General features: G+C 48.1%; 1 protein-coding gene, 1 long non-coding RNA gene and 1 pseudogene across 3 annotated transcripts in view; 2 read left to right on the top strand and 1 right to left on the bottom strand.

The window, feature by feature from the left end:
- The window catches only part of GMEB2 (glucocorticoid modulatory element binding protein 2), a 42,942-nt gene extending 26,005 nt beyond the window's left edge, over positions 1 to 16,937 (bottom strand). The window contains exons 1-2 of one of the 2 annotated variants that reach the window (XM_089662569.1): positions 16,786 to 16,937; positions 2,137 to 2,268 (exon numbers count right to left, since the gene is read on the bottom strand). In XM_089662569.1, coding sequence (XP_089518695.1) covers positions 2,137 to 2,252 — 116 coding nt within the window. In that variant the 5' untranslated portion in view covers positions 2,253 to 2,268; positions 16,786 to 16,937. Of the gene's footprint in view, positions 1 to 2,136; positions 2,269 to 14,743; positions 16,657 to 16,785 lie in introns of those variants that run through there. The other variant, XM_089662570.1, reaches the window with a different exon arrangement.
- A 3,400-nt stretch (positions 16,938 to 20,337) lies between these two features.
- Positions 20,338 to 23,710, top strand: LOC149435557 (uncharacterized). Its single transcript, XR_016308460.1, has 2 exons — positions 20,338 to 22,761; positions 22,841 to 23,710. It is a non-coding gene; the product is annotated as an uncharacterized LOC149435557 (long non-coding RNA).
- LOC149435558 (U2 spliceosomal RNA) lies at positions 21,380 to 21,496 on the top strand (annotated as a pseudogene).
- Positions 23,711 to 25,714: the final 2,004 nt, after the last annotated feature.

The following is a 25,714-nucleotide window of genomic DNA, read 5'->3' on the forward strand; positions in this document are numbered from 1 at the left end:
TATCCTAGCAAAGAGTATGCGGCTGGGAGATATCACCCCATGTAATGAAGATCGCTGAGATCAAACCCTTTGGGAAAGCACTGCTGCAGGCCTGCTAAATTATTTATGTCCTGAAAGAATACAGCTAAGAAATGCTGCACCCTAGGGATGAAAATGCATGAAGTACCACCGGTATCTAAATGGCATCTTTTAGGGGGAGTGTGTCCATTAAAGGGACACTGACAGTTTGCCCATAGCCCCTTTAAACCCAGGGCCCCCCTTCCCACCCAGCTATGCTCCCTCCCACTGCAACATCCCAGCTCCAGAGCAATTCTGTAATAGACCTATGGCCTGCCTAAACCCAGGGCCCCCCTTAAACTGCTATGCTCCCACCCCCTGTAGCATCTCATCTCTGGTTCAATGCTTTGGAGGTCCTATAGTTCCCGAAAACCCATGGCCCCTCTTACCTGGTCATGGTCCCTTCCACTGCAACAACCCAGCTCCAGAGCAATTCTGTAATAGACCTATGGCCTGCCTAAACCCAGGGCCCCCCTTAAACTGCTATGCTCCCACCCCCTGTAGCATATCATCTCTGGTTCAATGATTTGGAGGTCCTATAGTTCCCCTAAACCCATGGCCCCTCTTACCTGGTCATAGTCCCTTCCACTGTAGCATCCCAGCTCCAGGGCAATGCTGTAATAGTCCTATGGCCTGCCTAAACCCAGGGCCCCCCTTACCCAGCTATGCTCCCTCCCCCTGTAGCATCTCATCTCTGGTTCAATGCTTTGGAGGTCCTTTAGTTCCCCTAAACCCATGGCCCTTCTTACCTGGTCATAGTCCCTTCCACTGTAGCATCCCAGCTCCGGAGCAATTCTGTAATAGACCTATGGCCTGCCTAAACCCAGGGCCCCCCTTAAACTGCTATGCTCCCACCCCCTGTAGCATCTCATCTCTGGTTCAATGCTTTGGAGGTCCTATAGTTCCCGAAAACCCATGGCCCCTCTTACCTGGTCATGGTCCCTTCCACTGCAACAACCCAGCTCCAGAGCAATGCTGTAATAGTCCTATGGCCCGCCTAAACCCAGGCCCCCCCTTACCCAGCTATGCACCCTCCCCCTGTAGCATCTCATCTCTGGAGCAATGCCTTGGAGGTCCTAAAGTTCCCCTAAACCCATGGCCCCTCTTACCTGGTCATGGTTTCTTCCACTGTAGCATCCCAGCTGCAGAGCAGTGCTGTAACAGTCCTACGGCCCGCCTAAACCCAGGGTCCCCATTACCTGTCTACGCTCTCTCTTCCCCCAGCATCCCAGCTCTGGAGTAATGCTGTATTGGTCCTATAGCCTCCCCCCTTACTTGGCCACGCTCCCTCCCACTGCAGCATCCCAGCTCCGGTGCAATGCTTTAGTGGTCCCGTAGCCCCCCTAAACCTGGGGCCCTGCTTCATCAGCACCACTTCCTCCCCACTGCAGCATCCCAGCAATGGAACAATGTTGTAATGTCCTATAGCCTCCCCTAAACCCAGGGCTCCCCCTTTTCTGGTCATGCTCCCTCCCCCTGCAACATCCCAGGCAAAAGCCAACTGCTAAAATGAGTTCATACTTCCCACCGTTGATCTGCGTTGCACTGCAGAGTTACCACTGCATGAACAATCGTCAGAATCTGACACTTCCGGGAGTGTCAGATTCTCATTCCCCCCAATGCACTTTGTGGTTCCTCTGTCTGGTCCCTATGCCATTACTGTATTGTGTAGCGACATAGAGCTGGCGGTAGGAAACACTGTGTATAATGGGGGAACCAGATATCCGACATGTCTAGAAATGTCACATTCTGCAACACCACATAGATCAACAGGAGATATATGTATGAACTCCCTGCACTTCCAAAAGAATCAGAATTCTGGTCCTCAGTTATGCTGGCCCTATGTTGCTACAGGGAACAAGAATGACATATGGGGCCAGTGACAGGAAACAAATTTATTTTTAATTTGTGTTCCAGGGATAAAAAAAACAGTCTTATGAAAACAGAAACAAAAAAAAAAAAAGTCTGATGTCCACAACAAGTACACAAGTGTAAACCAACTGATCAAGAAAGTAAACATATCCCGCCCGAGGCAGATTGCTGTATTCATATGATACAGAATTTAGTACAGAGTCCTACCTGTTGGTGGTCACAAGCACCGCTTTCACCTCCTCCATGCTACCATCCATTATATTATCCGGTGTGGTCACCACCACCACCTCTTCTACATGTACGCTGACATCTGGGGTAGCCATGGTTTCTCTGGTTAGTCTGGATTAGAAAAAAACACACCAAATTTCTTAGTAAAAAATGACAATGGATTCATATAAGACATAAGCAATCAATATTATGAAAACCCTGTATCTCTATACCCTGAAAAATTGTTTTTGTTGCAGGAAAATTAACAAAAAGAAAAAACAAAAACATATGCTGTACAGTACACCTCTTCAATACATTCACATTCTCCATGGGTTATCCATTTAAAAACACTATAGTTACACCACAGGTACAGAAATATACCTGATGATTTGCCAAAAAACAGAAAGCTCCTGATTTCCTGTTGTGGGCTGACAACGCTCCATCTGTTGCACAGAAATTCCAAGGAGTGGTCAGCACTGCCTGCTGGACTACAGAACTCTGCATATTGCCGCCCCTCTCCAAGTGCATACGGTGCATCTACCTCTAAAAACCTAACAATGACGTAACTGGGAGTAGTAAAAATAACATTCTAAATTAGATTGTAAGCTCCCAGGATCAGGGCCCCCCTAACCCTCTTGTATTGAACTGTATTGTTGCTGTATTGTCTCCCTTTATATTGTAAAGCGCTGAGCAAACTGTTGGCGCCATAAATCCTGTATAATAATAATATATAAATCCTGTATAATAATAATAATATATAAATCCTGTATAATAATAATATATAAATCCTGTATAATAATAATAATATATAAATCCTGTATAATAATAATAATAAATAAATCCTGTATAATAATAATAATATATAAATCCTGTATAATAATAATATATAAATCCTGTATAATAATAATAATATATAAATCCTGTATAATAATAATAATAAATATATAAATCCTGTATAATAATAATATATAAATCCTGTATAATAATAATATATAAATCCTGTATAATAATAATAATATATAAATCCTGTATAATAATAATATATAAATCCTGTATAATAATAATAATATATAAATCCTGTATAATAATAATATATAAATCCTGTATAATAATAATATATAAATCCTGTATAATAATAATAATAATATATAAATCCTGTATAATAATAATATATAAATCCTGTATTATAATAATATATAAATCCTGTATAATAATAATAATAATATATAAATCCTGTATAATAATAATAAAGGAGGAACCAAATAGCTGAAAACAGCCAGTGGTCAGTTACATGAAAAAAAAATGTTTTAATAAGAGAAAGAGAAAGGATTGCAGAGAAGGAACATTCTAAATCCTAAATGTTTTGCAAAGACCACAACATCACTAAAGCAGAACCCTAGCCACAAAAAAATGGATAAACTATATATATATATACACACACACACTTCTTTTTCCTCCTCGCTCTCACAGGCTTTGGTGAGGGCAGCGGGAGCCATCGGTTCCCGCTACTGTCAGTCAAATCCTATGACAAGGGAGCTGGAGATGGGGCTGAGATTACAGTAACAGCAGCTGTTTTCTAGCGTTCAAAGTGTTTGTAGTTCGCTTCTCTCCTCATTTGGAGAAGCGATGTACACCGCTTTATAAAAAGGCATTCAGAGGAGAACGCTCTCCTCTGAGAATGCCGGAGAAGTGAGCAGTGGTCATTCACTGCTGCATGATAAAAGGACACCTAAATATGTTAAGAGATAGTTTTCAAGAAAACCCCCTCCTTGGGGGACAAAATTATTTGTAGTCTATGTAGACCACAAGTGACCTCTAAGGCTTCCTCGAGGGGCATATTCCAACGTAGCCAATGTTCCTTTTGCCCCTGGATACAACAGGGCATGCGTTTTCGCTTGCCAAATGGGGAGTTGTTTATTCCACGCTTTCAAGCTGCAACACCCAGGGAGTTATCTATCTCATGTTGTGCTCTTGTGGGGCTTTTTATGTTGGCAAAACAATTCGCCAATTTAGACAACGGATTAAAGATCACATATATTATTCCAATAAAGGTAAAATATTGACCCCAGTTAGCAGGCATTTGGGATTACATCACAGATTTGACATTTCGCACATAAGATTTCTGGTTTTGGATGTTGTGCCCAAGGACCCACGTGGTGGGAATTGGGATAAAAGAATTCTTCAAAAAGAAACATTGTGGACTGAACGTCTCAATGCCACCTAACCTCCGGGAATTAACGAAATTATATCCTATAGGCCTCTCTAGTGAAGTGCTAACTGCAGGATATTGTTAAGGAATTGGGTATAAATCTTTGGGCCTGTAGATATATTTTCATACATATATAAACTTTTTAGGCTAATAAAGTCTAGATCTTTTGGCACGCTTATCAATATTTTGGAGGAAACGTTTATAGAATGTACATGCCCTTATTATAATATTTGTGAAATATCTGGATTATACAGAATTTTGTATTATGGTATTGTTTAACACATTGGTTTTTGAACAGAGGGAGTATTGGAGCAGACATGGGTGAGTGGTCCAGATGTGCGGTCGGAAAAACCACAGCGCATGGCCGGTGGGTGTATGTGCATGCCTTCGGGTGTACTGGTCTCTCCCCTGCCATGAGCTGTGGCCTATGGAGTGTTGGTTCTCTCCCCACCTCCAACTGTGTGCGTGTCGGTGGGGGGAGTCCAGTCTCCTGTGTGGCCGGCCCCCATTGTGCTGGCTCTTGGCCTTTGGGGAGGCTGCATTCCCTCTGCACATGCACTGGTCCCTCGCGCGTGTGCATCTCATCTGGCTGGATCATAAGACAATACACTCTTGTCAGGGCTATTTAGGGCAGGTAGTGGAACGGCATCTGTGGGGCTACTATAGTAGCCGTTCTGCCCTTTGACAGGCATCGGTAGGCAGCCGGATCTCAGGCAACATGGGGCAGAGCAAGCTTTTGGTGGTGTTTAAGGCCCACCATGCTACATGGATGGGATACTGATTTGGGGTATTGTTTCTTATAGTGCTGGGAAGTGATTACCATACAAGCATCATTTATTTCCATCACAACTAGTAGGGTTTGGATAGATCGCAACTACTGATATATTGAGGTCCTCAAACTAACATTGGTGGCAACATACCTATATGCTTCAAGGTATTTTATTCATTGTTGTGATTGTAACGGAACCGGACCCCGACTGCGCTAGGGTATTTCCGTTAGACTCTCGCTTCCCTGTCCGAACACCAACCACGGACCCCACCGCTGACCATACAGGAAATAGACAGCACCAGACTCTTCTTAAGACAGGAAGTCAACTGCTTTATTTTAACACAAACACAAGATATATACACGGCGGGAAATACAACCAGGAACAGGAAACACATCAGCAGGCCATCCCATCAGGAGGGAAGGGCTGCTGGAAACACCCCCCCACCAAACCAAGACACACAATAGAACAATGGGATACACCACATGGCAGTAGACAATAGGGGAACACATGCATGCAATAATAGTTTGCTGGAAAGCAAGATACAATAGAACAATGGGGCAACCACATGGCAGTGAACAACCCCCACACCCAACCTATACATGTCTACACAGTATCAGGACAGAGCACCCTGTACCACTGACAGGCACAGGGTGGGTTACACATAAGAGGGATTTGGGGAGATGACACAGGGGCCCCCCACCCCCAAAAGTCACTCCCTTCACAGTGATATATATATATATATAACTATATATATATTTTTTATTATTGGCATATGGGGTTATATAGAGTGCGATCTAGATCTCACCCGTTTTCCTTTTTTTCTAGCAAACCATTAAGTCCATCATACTCTCCATGGTATGTTGGGGATCAACTGATACCACCTAATTATATTGGCTTAGCACACAGAGTAAGTTCATCATTGTATACGATTTCCGTTTATAATCCAGTTCAATGTGATTGGTACATTCAGCAAGTGCACCGCTGCATATTGCTGTTATGCCCTTTGCATTTCGGCAACAACTGTACTGATGGCCAGTTTTATCAGAATTTAAAGCGGTCTTGTTTTTATTACATTGCAACGTTATCATATGGTGCTGGCCCTGGCCCCTTGATGTGCCTCCATGTGTGGACACCCATCCTGTTCTATCTTATTTTCTCCAATGACGAACTACAATTGTGATTTTATTGCAATTGTAACTGAATATCCATTTATACTTCTCATGGTCTGAGAGTCCCTCAGGTGCCTTTTGGCAAACTCCAGGTGGCCTGCCATTTGCCTTTTACTGAGGAGTGGCTTCCGTCTGGCCCCTCTATCATACAGTCCTGATTGGTGAAGTGCTGCAGAGATGGATGTTCTCTCTCCACAGAGTAACGCTGGAGCTCTTTCAGAGTGACCATCCGGTGCTTGGTTACCTCCCTGGCTAAGCCCCTTCTCCCTTGAACGTCCATTTTGGCCGGACGGCCTGCTCTAGGAAGATTCCTGGTGGCTCCAAACTTCTTCCATTTATGGATGATGGAGGCCACTGTGCTCATTGGGACCTTCAATGCTGCAGAAATGTTTCTGTACCCTTCCCCAGATCTGTGCCTTGATACAATCCTGTCTCGGAGGTCTACAGACAATTCCTTGGACTCCATGGCTTGGTTTGTGCTCTGACATGCACTGTTACCTGTGGGACCTTCTATAGACAGGTGTATGCCTTTCCTAATCATGTCCAATCAAATTAATTTCCCACAAGTGGACTCCAATCAACTGAATGTCCCTCAGGTGGACTCCAATCAGGTTGTGGAAACATCTCAAGGATGATCAGTGGGAATAGGATGCACCAGAGCTCAATTTTGAGTGTCATAGCAAAGGCTGGGAATACTTATGTACATGGAGTTTTTTTAATAAATTGCAAATATTTCAAAACGAACTTCTTTCACGTTGTCATTATGGAGTATTTGTAGAATGTTGAGGGAAAAAAATGAATTTAATCCATTTTGGAATAAGGCTGTAACATAACAAAATGTGGCAAAAGTTAAGTGCTGGGAATACTTTCTGAGTGCACTGTATGTTGGTATCACTTTTAGTGTTAATTGTTAAAATATATGTATATATATTATATATTAAAAACAACCATTTCTTTTTTTTAAAAGGTGGGATCAAAAAGTTAGTTTTTTAACACTCCACCAGATGGCAGCACAAGGTTGCACGCACAGTCAAAGGGAGCACCAACCTTCATAAGTCAGTGTGCCAAAAGACATCGTCCTGTGTACATTGGGAGCTATGCAACTGGTGCTATTCTGACTACATGCATTACCACGTCTGCTATTTCATCATGAACAAGTTAGAACAAAAGGTCAAATGCGAAATTATGAGTGAAACTGGTCAAATCTGCCACAGAGACGTTTGATGTGATTTGGCAAGTTTACGGCGATGCTGCAATGAGTCCTTTGAGGTGTTTGGAGTGCCAAGTGCACTTCAAGAGCTTAAAACATCACTGAAAGAGAGATCAGGAAGTCGTTCAACAAGCTCAACCCCCGAAAATGTTGAAACCATTCGGCAACTTGTGCAAGATGATCTTCGGAGGAGAATCCACAACATTGCTAACATTGTCACTGTGTCATATGGAACAGTCCAAGCAATCCTCACTTGAGATTTGAACATGTGCCGTGTTGCTGCCAAGTTCGTCCCCAGGCTGCAACGATCTCACTTCCGCACCCACCCTACTTGCCAGAAATGGCTCCTGCGGACTTCGCCATCTTCCCAACAATGAAGATCCAGCTCAAAGGTCACCATTTTGACATTGAGGAGATCCAGCGCAAACAGCTGAAGGTGCTTGACATGCTTTGAAAAGAAGACTTCCGGGACACTTTCCACAAGTGGCAGGAACACAGGCAGCACTGTATTGTTGTACAAGGGGACTATTTCCAAGGGGATAATGTGTATATGTGGGGCAGCACAGTGGCTAAATGTTCAGCACTTCCACCTGGCAGTACTAGGGTTGTTGGTTCGAATCCCAACCACGGCACCACCTGCCTGGAGTTTGCATGTTCTCCCTGTGTGGGTTTACTCTGGTTTACACCCACCCCAAAGACATGCTGGTAGGTTAACTGGCTCATGACTAAATTGGCTCTTCTATGTGTACGTATGAATGTGAGTTAGGGACCTTAGATTGTACACCCCTTGAGGGTTAGGGACCTTAGATTGTACGCCCCTTGAGGGTTAGGGACCTTAGATTGTACTCCCCTTGAGGGTTAGGGACCTTAGATTGTACACCCCTTGAGGGTTAGGGACCTTAGATTGTACACTCCTAGAGGGTTAGGGACCTTAGATTGTACACCCCTTGAGGGTTAGGGACCTTAGATTGTACGCCCCTTGAGGGTTAGGGACCTTAGATTGTACGCCCCTTGAGGGTTAGGGACCTTAGATTGTACGCCCCTTGAGGGTTAGGGACCTTAGATTGTACCCCCCTTGAGGGTTAGGGACCTTAGATTGTACGCCCCTTGAGGGTTAGGGACCTTAGATTGTACGCCCCTTGAGGGTTAGGGACCTTAGATTGTACGCCCCTTGAGGGTTAGGGACCTTAGATTGTATGCCCCTTGAGGGTTAGAGACCTTAGATTGTATGCCCCTTGAGGGTTAGGGACTGATGTGAATGTACAATATATATGTAAAGCGCTGCGTAAATTGATGGCGCTATATAAGTACCTGGAATAATAAAACGTAGATAAAAGACTTCCTTGAAAACAGAGCTAGTCTCCAAACTTTTTGATACCACCTCATATATGCAACAAGGGTACGCAAGACCTACACACGATGCAAAGCCGGCCACACACAATTAGTTTTCTTTTCGTTCAGCCACTAGGCTGTACACATTGTAATTGAGTCACAATTCCTGTAAAAATAAAAACCATCAGTTTATCTATGGGCAGCACAGTGGCTAAATGGTTAGCACTTCCGCCTGGCAGTACTCGGGTCGTTGGTTCAAATCCCAACCATGGCACCACCTGCCTGGAGTTTGCATGTTCTTCCTGTGCCTGCGTGGGTTTCCTACGGGTACCCAGGTTTCCTCCCACACTCCAAAGACATGCTGGTAGGTTAATTGGATCCTGTCTAAAAATTGGCCCTAGTATGTGTATGTATGAATGTGAGTTCGGGACCTTAGATTGTATGCCCCTTGAGGGTTAGGGACCTTAGATTGTACGCCCCTTGAGGGTTAGGGACCTTAGATTGTACTCCCCTTGAGGGTTAGGGACCTTAGATTGTACGCCCCTTGAGGGTTAGGGACCTTAGATTGTACGCCCCTTGAGGGTTAGGGACCTTAGATTGTACGCCCCTTGAGGGTTAGGGACCTTAGATTGTTCGCCCCTTGAGGGTTAGGGACCTTAGATTGTACGCCCCTTGAGGGTTAGGGACCTTAGATTGTACGCCCCTTGAGGGTTAGGGACCTTAGATTGTACGCCCCTTGAGGGTTAGGGACCTTAGATTGTACGCCCCTTGAGGTTTAGGGACCTTAGATTGTACGCTCCTTGAAGGTTAGGGACCTTAGATTGTACGCTCCTTGAAGGTTAGGGACCTTAGATTGTACGCCCCTTGAGGGTTAGGGACTGATGTGAATGTACAATATATATATATATAAAGTGCTGTGTAAATTGATGGCGCTATATAAGTACCTGAAATAAATAAAATCTGCACTGTAATGAAGGGGCAATTTTGTTTTGCCATGGACTAGGTGATGGCTGCTGTAGTTGCAGCCCTCATATACCCACTGAATGAACTCCGTAAGTCACAAAACGGACTAGTTATAAAAAAAACCCAATGGCGAGCCACCCCTTTTACCCCCTTCTTTACGGACAGGCAACCTTCTTCATATTCTCGTTAGCCTCGGCTGATCCAGTCAGAATAGGAAAGGATGAGCAGAAAAAGTTCTGGATGCCTTCCATACTGGTTGATCAACACCAGGTATTTATGAATAAAAAAAAAAAAAAGAAAACCAGAGACCAATAATACTGTGTGTCATCCAACCTGGAAGACTAAGGACATTGTGTTGCCCAAAACAAAAAAAGTACTACTTCCTGACCAGAAATAAAAGAAAAAAAAAATCGCGAATCATTTAAACCATCCACCTAAAACACCATCAATTGTTTTCCAGTTCCAAGAAACCAAACAAATGATTTTTAGGGTGAACATGAACTGAAAATAGCGTTTAGCTATAACTGTGGCGATTTTCATTCATTTCCACTGCAATTCTGACCGTTTGCTTGCTTGAAGACGTGAAATGATTGAATCAGCGGGATGCAGAATGTTTTGTGCTGTACATTTCCAAGTGATTGTTTCCTTTTCAGACAGCTGATGGAAAGCTTGTGAGACCAGCATTAGCTCTTCCATACAGTACATGGACCTTAAAGGAAGAACACAGCATACTTCCCTCCAGTTTCCAATATGCAGCCATGAGCACACAGCATGGGATTCACTTACTCTGGATTGTACAGTGCCTGGCTTCATTGGGGGCTGCCTGACCTTTTGTTTTCATTGGCCTCCCTGCCTACATGCACTGCATTTATTTCAGCATCCAGCCTGTCTACAGGTCTTATTGTCAAAGAGACACAGGGATTAATGTAGAATTCCAGCCTAAACTTAACTAGTCTTCAAAATGTATACACCAGCCTTTCTCAACCAGGGTGCCTTGAGGCCTCTTCAGGGGTGCCTTGAGGCCTCTTCAGGGGTGCCTTGGCAAAATGTCTAAAAACTGCCCAAAACTTGTATAAAAGCCAGCAGGTGGAATAAGCCGGCCTTTTCGTTACACAAAGCCTCAAGTTTTCATTGTGACCTTCTAGCCACCGGCATCCTGACAACCAATGACATCATCAGTTGATAAGGAGGATGTCAGTTGCTTGCACAGCATGCTAGTTTGACCCTCCCCCGCCCCTCTCCATCAGTGCTGGGGTCACATTAGCACAGTGATGGAGAAAAACCGAGGGAGAGGAGAAACACTGGTATAGTAGTCAGTACAAGTGTGCAAAAGTGTATTTGTTTTGGAAGAATAAACCATCTCTAGTGTTTGATGTTCTACATGTGTGGATGTTGCTGCGTTATAGAAAACTATTAGAAAAGTTTTTCACATTTTAAAATGAGTGCCCCTTTAAAATTATGGACAGTCTTGAGGCACCCCATTTTAGAAAGGGGTGCCTCAAGACTGTCAATACTTTTAAAGGGTGCCTCGGGACCATCCATAATTTTCAAGGGTGCCTTGACTGAAAAAAGGTTGAGAAACACTGGTATACACTACCCCGTTTTCAGCCTGCTCTGGTCACGTGATCCCCTGTATCACTCAGCAGGGGGGCTGCAGAGCAGAAGAATGGAAAGAGAGCTTGGCAACAGCTGGGAATTCCGAGAGTGGTGGCATCACCCACAGCCCCCCCCCCCCCATGTCCCAGCAGTAGCTGCAGGGAAGAGGAAGGAGCGATAACAGCTGCTAGGACATGGGAGCCAATGGGTGATATCACCGCTGTCAAGTGCTCTCTCCTCTCCCCTGCAGCCGCTGCTGGCCAACACAGGGGAGCCGAATCATGCGAGTGGAAAGGAGCAGGTTGAAAATATCCCTCTTTCTTACACAGGTTAGCCAACGTCGGTGTTAGGAGGGGGGTGGGAGCATTTTTAATTGTTAGGAGGGGGGAGGGAGCATTTTTAGGTGTTAGGAGGGGGTGAGAACATTTTCAGGTGTTAGGAGGGAGTAGGAAGCATTTTAGGTGTTAGGAGGGGGGAGGGAGCATTTTCAGGCGTTAGGAGGGGGGAGGGAGCATTTTCAGGCGTTAGGAGGGGGGAGGGAGCATTTTCAGGCGTTAGGAGGGGGGAGGGAGCATTTTCAGGCGTTAGGAGGGGGGTGGGAGCATTTTTAGGTGTTAGGAGGGGGTGAGAACATTTTCAGGTGTTAGGAGGGAGTAGGAAGCATTTTAGGTGTTAGGAGGGGGGAGGGAGCATTTTCAGGCGTTAGGAGGGGGGAGGGAGCATTTTCAGGCGTTAGGAGGGGGGTGGGAGCATTTTTAGGCGTTAGGAGGGGGTGGGAACATTTTCAGGTGTTAGGAGGGAGTAGGAAGCATTTTAGGCGTTAGGAGGGGGGAGGGAGCATTTTCAGGCGTTAGGAGGGGGGAGGGAGCATTTTCAGGCGTTAGGAGGGGGGAGGGAGCATTTTCAGGCGTTAGGAGGGGGGGAGGGAGCATTTTCAGGCGTTAGGAGGGGGGGAGGGAGCATTTTCAGGCGTTAGGAGGGGGGTGGGAACATTTTCAGGCGTTAGGAGGGGGGAGGGAGCATTTTCAGGCGTTAGGAGGGGGGAGGGAGCATTTTCAGGCATTAGGAGGGGGGTGGGAGCATTTTTAGGCGTTAGGAGGGGGTGGGAACATTTTCAGGCGTTAGGAGGGGGGTGGGAACATTTTCAGGCGTTAGGAGGGGGGTGGGAACATTTTCAGGCGTTAGGAGGGGGGTGGGAACATTTTCAGGCGTTAGGAGGGGGGTAGGAACATTTTCAGGCGTTAGGAGGGGGGTGGGAACATTTTCAGGCGTTAGGAGGGGGTTGGGAACATTTTCAGGCGTTAGGAGGGGGTGGGAGCATTTTCAGGTGTTAGGAGGGGGGTGGGAGCATTTTCAGGTGTTAGGAGGGGGTGGGAGCATTTCCAGGTGTTAGGAGGGGGTGGGAGCATTTCCAGGTGTTAGGAGGGGGGTGGGAGCATTTTTAGGTGTTAGGAGGGGGTGGGAACATTTTCAGGTGTTAGGAGGGGGGAGGGAGCATTTTTAGGTGTTTAATTTACTACAGAAATAGAGAGCATAGTGGACAGTCTCTACTCTTTTAGAAAATCAACTCCACAGACTACTACGCATTCCATCTATGCAGCAGTACAAAGCAAATAAAAATAGAAAAATTGCCAAGCGGCAGGTTCCTTTGAAGCAGAAGAACCATGCTGTCTCTTCTGCATTATTGCTTGTTACCTGCCTGTCAGCAATGTACAATCTCGGCATATGCTGAGATGAATGCACTCCTGCGCATGCACAGGAGTGCCGTCACCTCTAGCCAATGAAAATGGCCAAAGTTCAGAGTGGCTGTAGATACCACTGGCTGGTAATGGAGCTCCAGCATACCACAGCACTGGACTGGAGGAGAGTATAGCTCGGCTTTAAATTCTACAGCATATGGGAAGGATGCAAACTTCAGCAATATGAAGCACTATACATACACTCTACAGCTTAAAGAGGACAGCATTCTACCCACTGCATGGTGTCACTGGGATCACCAACAACTCTCAGCAGCTCTGCTAGGTGGCTGTGCTATGTGTTCAATACACAGAGTCAATTCTTGAAATCAAACTCCAAATACCTTGTTGTACATTTTGGATAGAAGAGCAAAGAGTTAAAAATTCCTGGGTATATCTGGCAATACAGGCTGCCCAAAGCAGCTAACAGACTCTGGGTGTCAATATCTGCCAGGTTTAACCACTTCAATACCAGGAACTTCTACCCACCGGGTGCTTCTACCCCCTTTCTGCCCACCGGGCGCTTCTACCCCCTTCCTGCCCACCGGGTGCTTCTACCCCCTTTCTGCCCACCGGGCGCTTCCACCCCCTTCCTGCCCACCGGGCGCTTCCACCCCCTTCCTGCCCACCGTGCGCTTCCACTTCCTTCCCACAGCGTGCTTCCACCCCCTCCCTGCCCACCAGGGACTTATGCACCCTTCCTGCCCACTGGGGACTCTTACCCCCTTCCTGCCCACAGCGCGCTTATACCCCCTTCCTGCCCACCGGGCGCTTCTGCCCTCTTCCTGCCCACCGGGCGCTTCTGCCCCCTTCCTGCCCACCGGGCGCTTCTGCCCTCTTCCTGCCCACCGGGCGCTTCTGCCCCCTTCCTGCCCACCGGGCGCTTCTGCCCTCTTCCTGCCCACCGGGCGCTTCTGCCCCCTTCCTGCCCACCGGGCGCTTCTGCCCCCTTCCTGCCCACCGGGCACTTCTACCCCCTTCCTGCCCACGGGGCACTTCTACCCCCTTCCTGCCCACGGGGCACTTCTACCCCCTTCCTGCCCAGGCCAATTTTCAGCTTTCAGCGCTGTCGCATTGTGAATGACATATTGCGCGGTCATACAACACTGTACTCATATGACATTTTTTATCATTTTTTTCACACAACTAGAGCTTTCTTTTGGTGGTATTTAATCAACACCGAGTTGTTTATTTTTTGCTAAACAAAAAACACCTGAAACTTTGGATGAAAAAAAAAAAAAAAAAACAAAAAAAAACTTGTTTCTGTTATACAATTGTGCAAATAAATAACATTTCTTCATAAATTTAGGTCAAAATGTATTCTGCTACATTTCTTTGGTGAAAATAATAATAAACTGAATTCGTATTTTTTTTTTTCAAATGTTCCTACAAATTTTTTATTACATTTTTTCACCTTTGTTTTTAAAAGCCCCCCCCCCCTCCGACATTCCTAATATCACCTCCGATTTACATACAGATTTGATTAAAAAAAATATATATTTTTTTTTTTATCTGGACAAGTAGATTGTCATGAGGGACAAGTGGATTGGGGCCCCGAATTAGTCCCTGGACAAGTAGTTTTTAAAAAAATATCCATAGCCCTGGTTTATTTTGCAGCTTACCAATCATTAGATGTGGTGGCTGCGTTAGTTTTCCTTCCCCCCCATTATCACCTGGTAATCCAGCCAGTAACACACTAGGTTTCCCCATCACTGGGAGGACTACAAGTCCCATCATCTCCTATACACAGACTCCCCATCACCGGGAGGACCACAAGTCCCATCATCTCCTCTACACAGACTCCCCATCATCTCCTCTACACAGCCGCCCCATCATCGGGAGGACTACATCTCCTATACACAGACTCCCCATCACCGGGAGGACCACAAGTCCCATCATCTCTACACAGACTCCCCATCACCGGGAGGACTACAAGTCCCATCATCTCCTCTACACAGACTCCCCATCACCGGGAGGACCACAAGTCCCATCATCTCCTCTACACAGACTCCCCATCACCGGGAGGACCACAAGTCCCATCATCTCTACACAGACTCCCCATCACCGGGAGGACCACAAGTCCCATCATCTCTACACAGACTCCCCATCACCGGGAGGACTACAAGTCCCATCATCTCTATACACAGACTCCCCAAAACCGGGAGGACCACAAGTCCCATCATCTCCTCTACAGACTCCCCATCACCGGGAGGACTACAAGTCCCACCATCTCTACACAGACTCCCCATCACCGAGAGGACTACAAGTCCCATCATCTCTATACACAGACTCCCCAACACCGGGAGGACCACAAGTCCCATCATCTCCTCTACAGACTCCCCATCACCGGGAGGACTACAAGTCCCATCATCTCTATACACAAACTCCCCAACACCGGGAGGACCACAAGTCCCATCATCTCTATACAGACTCCCCATCACCGGGAGGACTACAAGTCCCATCATCTCTATACACAGACTCCCCATCACCGGGAGGACTACAAGTCCCATCATCTCTATACACAGACTCCCCATCACCGGGAGGACTACAAGTCCCATCATCTCTATACACAGACTCCCCATCACCGGGAGGACCACAAGTCCCATCATCTCCTCTACAGACTCCCCATCACCGGGAGGACCACAAGTCCCATCATCTCTATACACAGACTCCCCATCACCGAGAGGACTACAAGTCCCATCATCTCTATACAGACTCCTCATCACCGGGAGGACTACAAGTCCCATCATCTCCTCTACACAGACTCCCCATCACCGGGAGGACTACAAGTCCCATCATCTCCTCTACACAGACTCCCCATCACCGGGAGGACCACAAGTCCCATCATCTCCTCTACACAGACTCCCCATCACCGGGAGGACCACAAGTCCCATCATCTCCTCTACACAGACTCCCCATCACCGGGAGGACTACAAGTCCCATCATCTCCTCTACACAGACTCCCCATCACCGGGAGGACCACAAGTCCCATCATCTCCTCTACACAGACTCCCCATCACCGGGAGGACCACAAGTCCCATCATCTCCTCTACACAGACTCCCCATCACCGGGAGGACCACAAGTCCCATCATCTCTATACACAGCCTCCCCATCACCGGGAGGACTACAAGTCCCATCATCTCTATACAGACTCCCCATCACCGGGAGGACTACAAGTCCCATCATCTCCTCTACACAGCCTCCCCATCACCGGGAGGACTACAAGTCCCATCATCTCTATACACAGACTCCCCATCACCGGGAGGACTACAAGTCCCATCATCTCCTCTACACAGACTCCCCATCACCGGGAGGACCACAAGTCCCATCATCTCCTCTGTGAGGTAACACTCTCATTGACTCTGGCGCCCCCTTAGGCCACGCTGGAAGCTGTACCCCACCCCCTCTTTCCCGCGCTCGGGCCCGGTTCCCTCACGGCGAGCCCACATCTCAGGGGGCCCTCTCCTCCGCCGGTCACCATGGAACCTCCGACTCCCTGACTGTCCACACGCCGAGGTGACGCTTATAAGGCGGCCTTGCGCTCTCCCTCCTCCCCCCGGCGCCGCCGTGAGCACGGCCCGCCGTCACGTCCTGACGCTCCGCAGGGACCCGGTGCGTGCTGAGGGGGAGGGGAGGCCGCGGCGTCAGGGCTGCTACACTCACCTGGTCGCTGCCGACACCAGAAACCGGACAACTCCAGTCCGCCGCCCGCCTTGGATATCGGACGCCTTCCTAGGAAAAGGAGGAGGATGAGTGGTGGGGGGGGTCTGAGAGGAGAAGGCCGCGCGCGTTCACGGGCTGAGGCGAAAAGGGAGGAGGTGGGGGGGTTGGGAAGTGTGCGCGCTCACGTGACGGCTACTAATATGGCCGGGTCGAGAAGTGTGTTCGCGCATGCGCCGATAGGGTACTGTCCGCCAGGTGGCGATGTGCGCTCATAATATTTTTCAAGGAAAGCAAGTTGTATTCTCACCAATAATAATAATATAATATTTTAATATTAATGTGTAATTTATATTGATTAGTAGCGCACAAAAATGATAATTCTGGTGCAAAAACGAAAATTCAAAATGCACTGAAAGCCAAAATGTGCAGTTTTAAAAATCAATATATATTTTTTGGAAAAAATACACTGAATAAAATATATATATATATATACCCTAATTTTTTTGTAAAATATGGAAAAGGATGTTACGGCGCGTAAATAGATACCCAACATGTCACGCTTTAAAATTGCGCACGCTCGTGGAATGGCGTGAAACTGCGGTACTTAAAAATCTCCATGGGTGATGCTCTAAAAATTACTGCAGGTTAGCAGTGTGCCGTTACAGAGGAGGTCTAGTGTGAGAATTATTGCTCTTGCTCCGACGTTCGTGGCAATACCTCACGTGTGTGGTTTGAACACCGTTTACATATGTGGGCATGGTCTACGTATGTGTTCACCAATACGCGGGGGGCGGGTGCACTTCAAACTTTTTTTATTATTTTTTTGGACTGTCCCTCTCTCTCCTCCCCTCCTCTCCTCCCCTCCCCTCCTCCCCTCCTCCCCTCCTCTCTTCTCTCCTCCCCTCCTCTCTTCTCTCCTCCCCTCCTCTCTTCTCTCCTCCCCTCCTCTCTTCTCTCCTCCCCTCCTCTCTTCTCTCCTCCCCCCCTCTCTTCTCTCCTCCCCCTCTCTTCTCTCCTCCCGCTCTCTTCTCTCCTCCCCTTCTCTCTTCTCTCCTCCCCTTCTCTCTTCTCTCCTCCCCTTCTCTCTTCTCTCCTCCCCCTCTCTCTTCTCTCCCCCTCTTTCTTCCCTCTTTCTTCCCTCTCCCCCCTCTTTCTTCCCTCTCCCCCTCTTTCTTCCCTCTCCCCCTCTTTCTTCCCTCTCCTCTCCACCTCTTTCTTCCCTCTCCTCTCCACCTCTTTCTTCCCTCTCCTCTCCACCTCTCTCGTCTCTCCTCTCCACCTCTCTCGTCTCTCCTCTCCACCTCTCTCGTCTCTCTCCTCCCCCTCTCTCTCCTCCCCCTCTCTCTCCTCCCCCTCTTTCTTCTTTCCACCTCTTTCTTCCCTCTCCCCCTCTCTTGTCTCTTCTGTCCATCTCTCTCTCCTATCCCCCTCTCTTGTCTCTCCTCCCCACCTCTCTCTTCTCTCTCCTCTCCACCTCTCTCTTCTCTCTCCTCCCCCTCTCCTCCCCCCTCTCTCTCCTCCCCCCTCTCTCTCTCCTCCCCCCTCTCTCTCTCCTCCCCCCTCTCTCTCTCCTCCCCCCTCTCTCTCCTCCCCCTCTCTCTCCTCCCCCCCCTCCCCCCTCCCCCCTCTCTCTCTCTACCTCTACCCCTCTCTTCTCTCCACCTCTACCCCTCTCTTCTCTCCACCTCTACCCCTCTCTTCTCTCCACCTCTACCCCTCTCTTCTCTCCACCTCTACCCCTCTCTTCTCTCCATCTCTACCCCTCTCTTCTCTCTCCTCCCTTCTCTCTCTTCTCTCTCCTCCCTTCTCTCTCTTCTCTCTCCTCCCTTCTCTCTCTTCTCTCTCCTCCCTTCTCTCTCTTCTCTCTCCTCCCTTCTCTCTCTTCTCTCTCCTCCCTTCTCTCTCTTCTCTCTCCTCCCTTCTCTCTTTTCTCTCTCCTCCCCTCTCTCTCTTCTCTCTCCTCTCCTCTCTCTCTTCTCTCTCCTCCCCTCTCTCTCCACCTCTACCTTCTCTCTCTCCACCTCTCTCTCTCCGCCTCTACCTCTGTCTCTCCCTCTCTCTCTCTCCACCTCCACCTCTGTCTCTCCCTCTCTCTCTCTTTCCTCTCTCTAATCTCTCTCTCTCTTTTCTGTTTCTCTACTCTCTTTCTCCCTCTTATCCTTCTTTATTTTTCTTGGGGGGGAGGCCATTAGATAGAAGGGACTTGGATCTAACCCTTAATCTTTCACACCCACTTCCTGTGTTTACAGGAAGTTGCTCCGACATCCTCCATAATAACAAACATCCTCTGGAAAGAAACAATTAATTATCTGAGGATTTTTTTCCTGGCTAAATGTTTTCCATTCATAAGGAAACACTCAAGTGTTTTCACCTGTCAGTAGCCAACAGTGAATGTTCATCTGGTGGGAAAGCCCGTGGGTTTGATATGATCTTTCATATGACATGGGGGGGCACAATGGCTTATGGGTTAGAATGCATGCATTACTGCGCTGGGGTCCTTGGCTTTAATTCCAGCTAGGACAATCATCTGCATGGAGTTTGCAATTCTTTGAAAAGTGAAAGCTTGTGAGCGGCCATGTGGGTGATGAATACCCCCCAGTGCCAATTGTGAATCGCCTGCACCTAACATACTCATACTAGTGTGCCAAACAAATACTATATACAAAAAGTGTGCTGCGCATCACTGAAAATTACTCCAAATAAATATGTGCATACAAGTACTACTAATAATATTGCATATCAAGATGAAATAAAATGAATCAATCAATAACAATTTCCAAAAGAAATGTAAAAATTATAAAAAACAAAAGTCCATATACAAGCTTCTTCAAATGTGCATAATTCACTTTAACATGAAATATCCTATGCCTATTAATTGATTTTTACGTGTGAAAAAACTTTCATTAATGTGCTTCCCCACCGATTGTGCTCTCATCTCAAGTACAGTTGCAAGAAAAAGTATGTGAACCCCTTGGGATTACGTGGAGTTTTGCATGAATTGGGCATAAAATGTGCTCTGAACCTCATCTAAGTCACAACAATAGAAGAACACAGTCTGCTGAACATAATACTATGCAAACATTAGATGTTGCCATGGTTCAATTGCACATAACATGTAAACATTCACAATGCAGCGAGGAAAAATTATGTGAACCTTTGGACTTAATAACTGGTTGACCCTCCTTTGGCAGCAATAACCTCAACCAAACGTTTCCTGTAGTTGCAGATCAGACCTACACAATGATCTGGAGTCATTTTGGACCACTCCTCTTCACAAAACTGTTTGTGTAGAAATATTCTTGGGATGTCTGGTGTGAATCGCTCTCTTAAGGTCATGCCACAGCATTTCAATCGGGTTGAGGTCATGACTCTGACTGGGCCACTCCAGAAGGCGTATTCTGTGCTGTTGCAGCCATTGTTTTGTTGAATTACTTGTATGCTTTGGGTCATTGTCCTGTTGCATCACCCATCCTCTGCGGAGCTTCAGTTGGCGGGCAGATGGTCGTACGTTTTCAGAGCACATTTTATGCCCAATTCATGCAAAACTCCACGTAATCCCAAGGGGTTCACATATTTTTTCTTGCAACTGTATATGACCAAACCATTAAGTAAGGTCATATAACGCTTGTGTCCCTTTAAATAAGCCAAAGTATGGGTGGTTTGGTATCTTGCTGTTTGGGGTCCTCCTCCACTCAATGGATAGGCTCTCCTGCTTGGTGGTTATAGTTTTAGCCAGCTAAAAAGCAGTTGTTGGGTAAACTCCCAGTTTAGCAACTGCATCCATTGTTTGTTTGTTTTTTTTCCCTAAAGGTTGCAAATTAGACCTCTATGGCAGTGGGGGTGAATTAGATTGCAAATAGTACATTGTTTTATGATCAAACACAATGTTTAAAGGACTGGGCTAATGAACTTTTGAGAAGTTTGTATTATGCATAATAATTTGGTACAGGGTGTATGTATTGAAGACATTGAAACACATACAGTCCATTCTTGGATAGGCCAGTGATAAGACCACTTTATACACCAAAAGGACTCCTTACTATGTTAAGGTATGCAGGAGGCAATTACCTTACCTTTGTTGTGTTGGGTTAACCTGTTTTTGGGTAAATATATGGAGAGTTAGGGGAAGTTTAAGAGCGGATTAATTGCAAATAGATTGGGAAAAGTCTTAAATATTCATGATGTGCTTGTTTATGGTGAAGAGAGCAGATTTGCCATAAACAAGACAAAGGATCTATTTCACTTTTTAATTAAAAGCTATGCATACAGCTATTCTGGGTCTAGACACCTAAGATCAAACATGCTAATAAAAGTGTCAAATAAAAAAATCAGAGTGCTTGCCATTGTACGGAATGGGGAAAATGTGTATATTAACACACAACACAGGATAGAATACATGGGACAGAGCATAGGTCAGGATACGGGTGACAAAACACAGGTGACAGGACAGGTATAGATCATAACTCACATTATTGCATGCATGGGAGCTACCTAGGTGCATATTATATATCGGACATATGCTGGATGGTATTGGGGGAGGGGAGAGTGGTCTCTGTTCATCTCTGACTGCTAAGGATGATCTGCGGGGTAACAAATCGCTTCCCGGCCTTTTGGCTAAGATCAAGTGTAGTATCTGTTCTTATCAGTGCCCAGTAGGGGTGCTCCACCATCATTCCTGCTTGCGGGGATTATTGGTTGTATAGTACTCCTGCTGGTAGGATGGGGGTCCTGATGGTTAATACAGGCTGGAAAAATAATCGAGGTGCCCACAGGCAGTTGGGGTGCGGGAGTAATTCCCCCCAGGAACGCCAGAGGGGCCCATTTTCTTCTGGTTTGAATGGACCTACCTTGTCTGGCCAGGGGCCGGGGAGGCAGAGAGTCCGCGGAACAGTGCCCCCTGAGTGACCGCCTCAGGGGTGCTCTTAGTAGCACATGGGGGTGGGATCCCAAGTGTGAAACCTGCACATGGTCACTGATCCAAACACTTTTCCTGCACTGCGCCTTTTAGGGCTAGGCCTGTTGGCTAAGTCCAGGGCAATTTTTATGCTACGGGCCTCAGGGCCTAGCCAGTGCACAATTGCACGGCCACTTTTTTATTTTTACTTATTTAATTTATTTTTCTCCCACATTTGTTTCACTTTTCACTTATGTGTGTGTTTTTTTTCTCACGGACAGTAGGGTGTGGGTCCTCGGGCCTACTCTGAAGTCTAGGGGGAGGATGTTTGGCCTTTTGGTTCCTTCCTTCTCTGTCCCTGGGGGGTCTCTCTTCGGGAGAGCCCCCTGACCAAGTACTTGGTGGCTGGCTTCGGCTGGCCACAAGGAACGGGGTCCGCCAGGCCTTTTGGCTAGGTGGACCACATGGGAACCTTGTCCCTGTCAGGAGCTTCGTGCCCCGGGGGATCAGGGTAGAGCTCCTACCCCTTCGGGGGGTGGACAAAGCACATCCCTAAGTGCACTTTTTTGTGTTGGTTTTGCACTAGCACGTTTTTTGTTCACTTACGGGTTTTTTGTTTTTTCGCACTTCCGCGGACTTCAAAAAAAAAAAAAATCTTTATCCGAATAAATGCATCTTTCTGGAAAAGGACTATTGGTTGCTGCGGGAAAAGTACATATATAAATACACCCTGGTCATCCGGAGAAGGGCTAGATCTGCATGCCTTGATATGAACTATCTTGAAAAGATCTAAATGCATCTCTGGCAAAAGAACTGTCATAATATTAGTAAGACAACATCTATGTCCCTGCTGGAGGTGGACAGCTTGTATGACTGCTGTGAGTACTGGCCAATTGAAATTTTATGTTTTATTTATGCATTTTTGGGATGCTTATGTTACCCATTGGTGGTGTCTTATATATTTCCCATTTAGGATCTTTTCCTACTATATTTGACCTTGAGTCCTTTTTTGTCCGCCTTGCTCTCTGGCCTCCTCTGCCCGCTCCCCAGACGACTTTGCTGCTGATCTGCAATGTCTCCATGTAAGCCTAGCTAACATTTTTTGCCTATTTATGTATTTCTATGTATTTGTATACCTAATTTGTATATTTTTACATGCAGTAGCTGTCAGGACAGGAACGCTGGAATGGGCATGCAGGCATATTAACAATGTAACGCACTGGCTGACGACAACCACCACCCACAGACCGAAGTCCCTCGGGGCGCGGAGTCTAAGTCCCAGGCTGCCCTTCACCAGGGCCCCTGATGGTGGGGATGGACTTGACGCAGACAGGAACCAGGTCGCGGACCTCAAGACACCCCATTTGCGGTAATGGCCGCCGCCAATGGCGTGTAGCTGGTGGAAAGGACAATAGAGTAGTCGGCAGGCCGGGTCGACAACGGGACAAAACGGTACAGGACAGCAGACGAGAATCACAGGTCACGGGCCGGGTTCAGCAACGGAGGGTCAGATCAAAGGAGAACACACAGAATGGTCGAGTCACAAGCCGAGTCAGATTCCAGGAGAGTTACGAGAGTCAGAACAGAGCTGTAGCAACACAAAGACACAAGTGCAAAGGGCATGTGCGGACCACAGGCTTATATGTAATCAGCCACACCCCTCTGGGGGATGGACCTCAGAGACCTGAAGGCATAAAAGGTTCCCACCATGCTCTGCAGAAATCCAAGATGGATGCCAGCACATGGAGTAACATAACCTCTGGGAAAAGGTAGGACCTTGACAGTAGCACTGTGCTTCCTTACATTCAAGTTACGGTCTTGAAGAAGCCAAATGCACAGGTGAAACGCGTTGACCGTTCTTTTTTCATATTGCAATTACTGTATCTATGTGCTAAATGATTAACATGTATGCAAGGGAGGCACTTTGTAATTATTTATGTCCTTTTTCTGACCCCTTTTAGGGGTTATGTTTGTAATATGAGCCCTATAGAGAGTATAGGACTCTTTTATGTCAGTAAATGCTTGTATGTATTTTATTGTGTGGTCTCTTACTGTGCCCAAAGAATCCAATATTTTTGTCATACTTATTGTCTGGCTTCTTTTTTCTGAAAGATTTATAGTACTTCTATATAGATGGCTATCGCTGTAGTTCTGGGAGCCAGAATCCTTCTGATCCTTGTATCTTCAAAAGTAGAGTCGCTGCCGCTGCTATACCTGCCCCTCCTCTTTCCCAATCACAGAAGCCTTGGCATTATGTGAACATATTCACAAAATACAAAGGCTTCTGTGAATGAGCAGCAGAGGGGAGGGGCAGGCATAGCTACTCTGTGTGCTACTCATCTCTCAGATTCTGATCCCCCTTCCCAGAGCCTGTTCAGTGTTTTCATTAGAGATTAAAAGTGTCAGGGCTCCCGGGTATGACCAGAGGTGTGTGACTGACGCAGGGAAACGCAGACTTCAGATATGTTATAAACAATGTAATTTATTAACACTAACCATACAAACATAAACGCAGTGCAATACTAAAACATAACACAGTGCAAACAAACCAACCAACCACCCACAGATAACAGTACATACAATGCAAGCATCGTCAGGCAGGCCGGGTCAATATCAGTTGGGCAGGTAGGTACAGGGGGAGCAAGCGGAGAATGGTCGGGGTCACAGGCCAGGTTCAGCAGGTAGCGGGCAGCGTGGTACAGAGGGTCAGGCAGAGGAGAATGGTCAGACAAGCCAGGGATCAGAGCAGGGTCAGCAGAGAATCAGACAGGAACAGGAAACAGGGCCCAAGAGAAACACAACACCAAGGCAGAGTCTGCAGGTCTGAATGTCCCTTAAATACACCAGTATAATTAGTTCCAGGTGTTTGACTGGCTGCAAGGTTGAGTCTCTGATTGCTGGGAGCACCCGCTGGCCAGCCCTGGTACTGCAGCTCATAAGGCAGCTGAGTCCCACTATTGCTGGCCAGTCCATTCCTGACAGTACCCCCCCCTCAAGGAGTGGCCTCAGGACGCTCCAAACAGTCCTAGCTGGGCAAAATGTTCCACCGCCCGGGTCTGGTAACTGGCGGGATATCAAAGACTGGCACACCGGGCAGGACTCCGGGCAGCGGCACACCGGGCAGAGGCACATCGGGCAGGACTCCGGGCAGAGGCACATCGGGCTGGACTCCGGGTAGAGGCACATCGAGCTGGACTCCGGGCGGAGGCACATCGGGCAGGACTCCGGGCAGAGGCACATTGGGCAGGACTCCGGGCAGAGGCACATCGGGCAGGACTCCGGGCAGAGGCACATCGGGCTGGACTCCGGGCAGAGGCACATCGGGCAGAGGCACACCGGGCAGAGGCGCATCGGGCCGGACTCTGGGCAGAGGCACATCGGATTACCAGGCGAAGCAGCAGGCACCGGGCCCCCAGCCGGGGCAGCAGGCACCGGGCCCCCGGGTGGAGCAGCAGGGAGCGGGCCCCCGGGCGGAGCAGCAGGCAGCGGGCCCCCGGGCGGAGCAGCAGGCACCGGGCCCCCGGGCGGAGCAGCAGGCACCGGGCCCCCGGGCGGGGCAACAGGCACCAGGCCCCCGGGCGGGGCGACCGGCATCGGGTCCCCAGTCGGGGCGACCGGCATCGGGCCCCCAGGCGGAGCGGCGGGCGCCGGGCCCCCAGGAGGGGCGACAGGCATCGGGCCCCCAGGCGGGGCGACAGGCATCGGGCCCCCAGGCGGGGCGACAGGCATCGGGCCCCCAGGCGGGGCGACAGGCATCGGGCCCCCAGGCGGGGTGACAGGCATCGGGCCCCCAGGCGGAGCGGCGGGCGCCGGACCCCCAGGCGGAGCGACAGATCTCAGGCGGAGCGGCGAGCGCCGGACCCCCAGGCGGAGCGACAGGTCTCGGGCCCTCAGGCGGAGCGGCGGGCGCCGGACCCCCAGGCGGAGCGACAGGTCTCGGGCCCTCAGGCGGAGCGGCGGGCGCCGGACCCCCAGGCGGAGCGACAGGTCTCGGGCCCTCAGGCGGAGCGGCGGGCGCCGGACCCCCAGGCGGAG

The sequence above is a fragment of the Staurois parvus genome, unplaced genomic scaffold, assembly GCF_062004578.1.
Source record: "Staurois parvus isolate SC_StPar_1 unplaced genomic scaffold, SC_StPar_1.0 ptg001490l, whole genome shotgun sequence".
Taxonomy (NCBI): Eukaryota; Metazoa; Chordata; class Amphibia; order Anura; family Ranidae; genus Staurois; species Staurois parvus.